This window comes from Chrysochloris asiatica, unplaced genomic scaffold (assembly GCF_000296735.1).
Source record: "Chrysochloris asiatica unplaced genomic scaffold, ChrAsi1.0 scaffold00003, whole genome shotgun sequence".
Classification (NCBI taxonomy): Eukaryota; Metazoa; Chordata; class Mammalia; order Afrosoricida; family Chrysochloridae; genus Chrysochloris; species Chrysochloris asiatica.
The window spans coordinates 39334100-39342579 of record NW_006408521.1 but is presented as its reverse complement, the minus strand read 5'-3'; the positions used below and the strand labels follow the sequence as shown (position 1 = coordinate 39342579).

Below are 8480 nucleotides of genomic sequence, written 5' to 3'. Positions count from 1 at the left end.
CCCCCCTTACGAGGTGGACTGGCCAAGTGGCACATCAATGGATTCATGTGTGGCAACAGTAGTGAGGTTGGGCCAAGATCGGGCAGTGTTTCGTTCTGTTGTGCATAAGGTCACTATGAGTCGGTACGGACTCGATGGCACCTAACAACAACAATGGAGAATCAGGGTGATACAAATGGTTAATGTGCTGGCTGCTAACTTAAAAATTGGAGGTTGGGGTCTACCTGAGAGGTTACTCAGATGAAAAGGCTGGTGACCTACTTCTGAAACACCCGTCACTAAAAACCCTAGCAGAGTGGTTTATGTATTGGGTTGCTAGCGATAAGATTAGCAGTTTGAATATGCCAGCCACTCCATGGGAGCAAGATGAGGCTTTCTACTCCCATAAAGATATACAGCCTCAGAAACCCCAGCGCAGGGTGGTGGCTATGAGTGGGAACCGACTTGATGGCATACCACCACCACCACAACCAAAAACCCTATGGAGCACAGTTCTACTCTGATACATATAAGGTTGCCACAGTCAGAACTGATTCAACTGCAACTGTAGGTTTTTATTTTTTTGTGCAAAAAACACAAAGCTTTAATAAGTATATATGTACACATGCACTCAGTAGATATACAGTTACAGCAAAGACATACATCTTCTGTTTTCTCTACAGGGGTGGATTTTCTATTTTTTTTTTCTGTACTGTTTGAATTTTTTACACCATGTGTGGAGCTATAGGATATGCATGCAGCGGACTGTGAACAACAAGGTTGGTGGTTCAAACCCACCAGCTGCTCCTCAGAAATCCTATACAGGGTTGTTATGAGTCAGAAACCACTCATCAGCACTTACTTAACAACAATATATATACTTTTTTGTGTTTGTTTACATTTTTATTGTGAATTGAGTGATAGTTTACACAGGAGAACATCAGTTTTACAATCATCCTATTGTATTTTGTTTCATTGCACTGATTACAATTGCCTCCGTATATTTTCAACAGGATTTGCTTCTTTTCCCTCTGGCTTTCTTTTTTTTTGTGTGTGATGTATACAAAAACACTCAGGAATATATAATCATTTAAACCACCAAAGGGCACATTCTGCAAGCCTGCCTCCTGGCCACCAACACACAATCTTTCTCTTTCCATGAGTCTAGAATCCTCAGCTGCTCTCTCTCTCCATATCCTCATCTCTGGTGTTGCTGCTTCTCTGGATAGGGTCCCACATTCCGCTCATGCTCTTCTCCCTTGATGGTCTTAGAGTCCTCTGTTCTTGGAATGTAAGATTAACACTGCCCCTTTTATGTTGTAAAACTTCTACTTTTACAGTTGTGACTATCGCAATTAGTCATGATAACAATTACTCACTATTGAATCATAAGAATCTTACCCCCATCTCTTTTTACCAGTCCCATCTAGACAAGATGAAAACTATTCAGTGGGGACTCTACCTTCCTCCGCACAATCTGAAACTAAATTCCCTCTTGAAACCTTGTAAGCCAGTCATTTTGTGCCTTTATCACCCCCTCATTTTAGGAAGCCAATTTCTAACTTGCCCGTCCCTATCAACCCTGTGTACAGAGGCAATGGGCATGATTCTTGCTGTGAAGACTCCTTTCCTCTCAGTTGTTAGTTTGAGCTACAAATTCATAAGTATAGGTCAAGTTCATAAAATTGTAGCAATTTACACTAGTTTCCTTTATCAAAAATTTTTTTTTTAATCTTCCTCTAGTTGAGTTCTGATCATCAAGCCATTGAAGCTAGGTCTGCAAGTCTGGGTGTTCTTGTGTGTCTCCCTTCACTTCACATAAGCTGGACGCTCTAGCCCTCCATGGCTATGTCCTTGTCCATGGGCTCAGGAGTCTCCAGGTCTCACTACACTTTGGAACAACCAGCCCTTCCTCTTCTCTCTCTCATCTCCAAATTGACGGGAGTCTATGGAATGTGGTCGAACTCAGTCTGTGTCTTTATTGCTGCCTTTCCCCCTCTTCCACTCACCAGTAGACCAATGTGGTCACCAGCAAGCTTACATGCCTGTTCGTGTGTTCCCTTTGAGTTTCAGTCTGAGAGGTGGTGGGTTTGTCCTGAAGGAACTTGCCTTGATTGCTCCCTGGTGAACAACTTGCTTGTTCTTGTAGTAGCCGATCAGGCTGAGATTTTTGTTTTTGATTTTTTCCTGCTAGTAACATGTATACTTTTGAAACAATAAATAATAATTGATATTTATAAAAAAAGAAAGAAAAAAGAATGTGGGACTCCCACCCACTTCTCTCCTCCTCCAGAATCTTCTGCTTCTTTAAAACTGTGCACGATGGCCCTTCTGAGGGAACAAGGTCAATGGAAGAACTGGAATGGGTGGGGATGGGGAGAGTGAGCAGCCTTCATGTGGAGACCCAGGTTGATTTCTGGTCAGTGCACCTTAGGGACAGTGCTATTATTGCTAGGATGCTGAACAGGTCTCAGCTGAGCTCACAGACTGAGACAGACTAGGACGAATGGTCTGGAAATCTACTTTTGAAACTCAGCCAATGGAAACTCTATGGCTCACAGCATTTCAATCCACACCGATCACAGGGATGGCACAGGACAGGCAGCATTCTGTCCTAGTGTACACGGGGTCTGGGCTGACCCATGGTACACAGCAGCTAACTGTACCAACATGCTCACTGGAAGCCAGAGGCCCAGAGTGTCTGTCTGAGCCATGAACCTGGAAGGCCAAATGTATTCTAGAAACAGTACACATTTTATTCCTGGGGCAATCTGTGACTTGAATCACCAGGCTTCAACAAACATTTGTTTCCTGGTACCTCAGTTTCTTTTTTTTATATATAAGGTCTTGGTGTGCAGCATCCTGGTGAGAAAAAAAAGACACAAAAACATAAAAACAAAGTGTACCGGCCCAGGTCAGGGAGGCCCATCTGTGTAAACAGCACTAAATAAACTCTGAGGTGTTGTAAAAGCTGCAAGACGGTTTTCTGAGGACAGACAGAAGGCAAAGTGCGTCTTGTGTAGGCGCAAGCAAACTATTTACAGCCCAGGAAGGTCCTGACGGCCCTTTCTAGAAACCTGATTACTCTGTTTATGATTCCTCAGGCAGCCAAGGGTAAAGTGTCGTGGCTCAGTCAGATGGCAGAAGCTTAAAAGAAAAGTGAGCGCCTCTCTCCTGGGGCCTTTAGGGTGGGGGGCAGGGGACGTGCTAGAGGCAGAACATAAATCACTACATCAGCAGCAAACACAACATACAACTGGGTCTGTTCAATGTGCCATCTCTGTCTAAAATAAACACGATACAAAAGGCATGGATTCCAGCCGAGCTAGGATGAGTTTAAAGTCTGCCAAGGCAGTTTGGTGGTGGCAGCATATAGTTTTGTGGTTGTTTTGGAGTTCAAGCTGAAGACTCCTGTCCAGATCCCCATGTCACTTTGTCCCCCTGCTTAGGGGCAGGGAGGTTTACACCAGCAACTGCTCTTTACCGCACAAGCAAGAGCCATCTTACACTGGGGTGGTCCTCTTGCTTTTACTCAACATAGCGTTTCTAAGAAGTTTGTGTCACTGGAATCATATAGAAAAGGCTCTGGCTCTGCATCCAAAAACACTGTGGGACGAAAGTATGTCAGAATGTTGATGGGTTTTCTGTGGGGGGTATGTGGGTTTAAAAAAAATTGTTAAGTGCCATTGAGTCGGTTCCAAGTCATAACAACCCTGCATAGAGTTTCTGAGGCTTTACATCTTCAAGGTAACTGAAGGCCTTAACTTTCTCCCAGAGTGGCTGGCGGGCTCGAACTGCAAACCACAAGGTTTGCAATCCAGTGCTTATCACACGTACCCACCACTCATTCCCATTAAGTGTTTCTTGTCTGTTTGATTTTTCATAATAAGCATACATTTTGTAAGCAGAGAAACAACAGAAGTGTTTATGAGAGGAGGCATACTGGGTACTTATCAGTGTCTGACAAAGACCCCTCTGGAAACAGAGCTCTCAACCCTCAATGTGCTTATCTTTGGAGGTTAGTAACTAGAGGCAGAAAGAAAGAAAGAAAGAAAAATCAACAATTTCTCTAAGGGACTCTCCTGTCCCTAAAAGGAGCCTTGCAAAGTACCTTTTAGTGGCGGATGAATCAGTTCTTCATTTCTCAGCTTGACTTTAAATGTCGACATTTCTGTATTTCAGATTTTTCTAAAGTGAGACACACCTACATTCGATTCCATTTTCCAGAACTGGCAAACAAAAGGGCCAGCATCCATGAGAAGGATGTGACCACCTGGTCATTAGCCGTGCAGGGACTGGCTGGTGAGCTTTGTCCTTGTTCCCTAGATAGCCTGGGGCAGGCCCATGTGACCAGCAAGACTTCACAAAGCTGATAACCACAAAGCTAGTCAGATCTGAAGAAATGCCTCTGTAAGTCTAAGTTCATCTTGGGAGACACTGTCATGAGGGCAGAAGAATTCAGAGGCTGGATCTGACTAATCATACAGGACACAGCAGAACTGCCCCTGGTGGCACTGTGCCCCTGGTGGTTAGGTGGGTTGGTCAGCAGTTGGAACCCACCAGGTGCTCTGAGGGAGAAAGATGAGGCTGTCTCCCTCTGTAAAGTTTACAGTATTGGAAACTCTGCATAGGATCACTGTAAGTTAGAATGGACTCTTTGGCCATGGATGGGTTTACAGGATTTCCAAGGCTATAAATCTTATGGAAGCAGATTTCCTTATCTTTCTCCCACACAGCAGCTGGTGGGTTCAAACCATCAACCTTTTGGTAACCTTTTGGTTAGCAATAGAGTGTTTTAACCACCATGCCACCATTGTTCCTTAGAGTCAAGACATCTGATTCAAATCCCTGTGGATCCATTTATCAGTTCTGTGTCTTTAGGCAACTTATTTGGCCTCTCTCTACCTCAGTCTTCTCTACTATAAAATAAGTATAGTAATAGTGTGCACCCTCACAGGGTTTGTTTGAGGATTAAATACGAGAGGACTTCAAAAAGCTGGTGAAAAATTCCACTATCTTTTCATTCCATTCTTCCATGAACTTTTTGAAGCCCTTTCACATAAGCTAACATATTCAAAAATATTAAGAACAATGGCATATCTTTGGCAGTTTATAACTGTTGGCGATTACATCATCCTCCTCCAATGCTATTGTCTGATTATGAGGTTTGGAAGTCCCTCAAGGACTTGCTCAGGGACATACAACTAGTAAAGGATCAACAATGGAGTCAAACCCAGGTCTTCCGTCTTCAGTGTCACCTTGTTGGCCAACTTTCCAACACTGCATCCCACTGAGTGGAGAAGCTGTACACCTCGACCAGAGACAGCAGATGCGCAGACTTCTTAAGAGTCAATGTCTTGGGGTAGAGGAGGAAATTCATATGTTGGACAAGGGCACAAGTAACTGGAGCCCCAACCCATGCTCAGTCTGAGCGTTCTCAGGCCTGACCTATGTTTTGTCTGTGGTCCAGGCAGAAAGCAAAATCTTTTGGTTGCTTCTCCTCAGGTTCAACCCAGATAACTCCTCATCTCTAGATGCTTTGAGGAAGTTGTACTCAGAGTCATGAGTATTAATAGGAATCATCAGCTAGCTTGTGTCTGCCCAGCAGATACTATTTCAAAGGGCTTTCATGGGAGTATCACGACATCTTCAGGGGTAGAACAGGTATGACCACAGGGACTAGACAGAGAAACACTGGTACTGAGACTTGCCCAAAGTCACTCAACTGGCCATAATGGGTTTTCCCTACCACTCTTATAGCTACAAGTTAAAAGAAGGTTTCTTGTTCAATAACAACTATTGTTACTGGATAGTTTGCAAATCATTGTCATATACGCATCTCATTTGATCCTCACAAGGGCAGGACAGCTCTGGTCTATCTTGCGCCTCATCCTCACCCTCCAGCACTGACCACTGACGCAGAAGGCTTGCAGGAATAGTCAAAGATTGGAGGCATAATCAAAATGATAAATTATACCAACCAGGTGAGAACCCTTCAAAACTCATTATTAGGATGTTTTTGTCCCCATCTAAGGAATGGAGCTTCAGAGAAGTGATGTGACTTGCCTGAGGCTGCACAGCTGGTGGGCTTCAGAACAAAGACTTGAATTTGGGCCCTTTGACTCCACATCACTAGGAAAGGGCCTCTTAAGTAAAGATTAGCGGTGAAGGGTGAGGATGAGGTATAGGACAGATCACAGAGTGGCCCTTGTCACTCCTCACCCCTTGCAGCCCCTTTAAAAAGGGATTCAGTTGGCTGAGTTCTGGAATGGAGTCAACACACAAGCCCTGACCCTAGTCTTCCTGCCACCCGATGTGGCTCCCTCTTCTCATCACAGTTCCCCCAGTACCAGGGGGGAGGTCTCAGAGCAGCACTGTAGGCAGTGTGTGGAAGATGGGGGTGCTGATGGAGGTCAGCTCATCAGCATCTTCTGTACAAGGCCAAATAACCAGGGCTTGCCGAACCCAGCCATTCTACTTACTGACCCAAGGATGCCAATGTCGTGGTCGTGACTGGAGCAAAGAGAAGGAAACAACAAAATTCTTTTCCACAGAATGTGGCCTCCCAAGCAGTGCTCTCTCATAGCATGCCTTCCACGAAACAACACAAATAAAATGATGGAAATAAATAGAACTCTCAGCCCTGAAGGCCTCGTGTCTTGTCACGAACCTCACCTCCACTCAGTCACGCACCAGGCTCTAACACCTGCACGTCATTCCTTGCTCTTTTGAGGTTTTGCACGTAGGCCCTACATGTGGAGGGGATGCACGTGGAGTCCTGCTCTCATCAGCCTGCACTAGTGGCATGAAACCAGAGAAGCGTCTGCAGCTGCTCACAGCATGAATTTTAAATGTACAGACACAAACACGCGCCCTCTAGCAGAATCCCACCAAATGCATTTTGTATTATACTCAGCTCTGCATCTCCCACCCCCAGCCCCAGGCTCCTGGGGAGGGAAGAGCAGCAGGTTAATTCCCGGGAGAAAGGAGACAATGACTGAACCCAATGAGAAAACGGAAGGGATGATGCTTTCAGAGCTCTGGGGGACTAAAGCACATGTTACAGAGAGAAGACCGCAAACAAAACAAAATGTATTAAATGGCAGCAGCCATTTCCCCAAGGGAGCAACAAATACTACCTGGTCCATTCTTTTAAACACATTTTCTCTTTCTGAGTCACAATTCAGAGTTACCCTTTCATGGGAAACAGTACACGTCAATGAAACATTAGAAAGTTTTTCTAAAATGTCACAAAAATGCAACCTCCTCCCTCCCCACAAACCAGGGCTAAATACTAGAAAGTCTGACTTTTTTTCCATTTGAAGAGTTTTTGTTTTTTTAAAATTTGTGAGTTTCAATAGTAGATGGACTGAATAGAATATTCTGTATTCAAGGTTAAGCCATCCTGGACTGCAAAAAACCACACCTGCACTGTCTTTGCCCAACTTCCTCTCCTCAGGCATGGCTGGAGACACAAAGGTGCTGATGTCAACAGTGACAAAGGAAGAGAGATTCTGTACTCACATTTGTCCCCGGGGAAGCCGAAGGAAATGACCTCGCTGGAATGGCTGCATACGATGCTCCGAGATTTGAGGTGTAGTCTAAATGACAAATTACACAAGCCAGGTGAACACCTAGCCAATCTACTTGACCTTCAAAGGTATTATTAGGACATACATAGGAAAGAAAAACGAATGTTTCCTCGTAATTAGTGATCAGGGTGATTATACTTCTGGACATGTTAATAGGCAGCACAGCTTTAGAGCTAAACTATGTTAAGTGAACATCCGTGAGCTCCGTCTGACAGCAGGCCCAATACATTTGAGTGTCTTAAGATCTGTTTGCGTTCTGAACATACAGGAAGGGCACATCAGGACTGTCAGACTGTTAGGCCTTTAGACAACAAGGCTGCAGGAAGCTGACCTCTATTTCATGCCTCTGACAGGACCCTCACTCACCTTCGTTCCCGGCGGGGCTGTACACGGCTGTGCTGTTGGGGGAGGCACACAGTGTGCCCTCTGCAGAGCCAAGGACACACCGGACTCCAGCACTGGAGAGGGAAGGAAAGGGGGAACCAGTTCCATAATAAATTAAACATAGGCTTCTCCATGACCCACTCCTAGGCATCTCCCTGGAAGAACTGAAAACAGGTGTCCAAACAGAAACTTGTACACTTGTACGCAACTTTTAGCATTTTAATTCCTTTCTGCATTGTTATGTGTGTAACTTCAGTGGTGTTGTCAATGTTTTTGTAAATATTTGCTATGATTTTCTATTTAGCTTAATTTCCAACAGTTTTGTAATTAAATAAAATATACACATTGCAAAAAAAAAAAAAAAAACAACTCACACTCGCTAAAGTGCAGAAACAACTCAAGCATCCACCAAATGGATAAATGGAAGGGAGTCTCTGGTAGCGTAGTGGTTACGAATCGGGCTGCGAACCTTAAGGTCAGCGGTTCGAAACTACCAGCCGCTCCGCGGGAGAAAGATGAGGCTTT

At 44.5% G+C, this 8480-nt stretch overlaps 1 protein-coding gene across 1 annotated transcript in view; it reads right to left on the bottom strand.

The window, feature by feature from the left end:
• Positions 1–8480, bottom strand: part of RBM20 (RNA binding motif protein 20) — a 271185-nt gene that overhangs the window by 61067 nt on the left and 201638 nt on the right. Inside the window, exons 7-8 of the mRNA XM_006831482.1 lie at positions 7938–8029; positions 7504–7580 (exon numbers count right to left, since the gene is read on the bottom strand). Coding sequence (XP_006831545.1) covers positions 7504–7580; positions 7938–8029 — 169 coding nt within the window. The remainder of the gene's footprint in view (positions 1–7503; positions 7581–7937; positions 8030–8480) is intronic.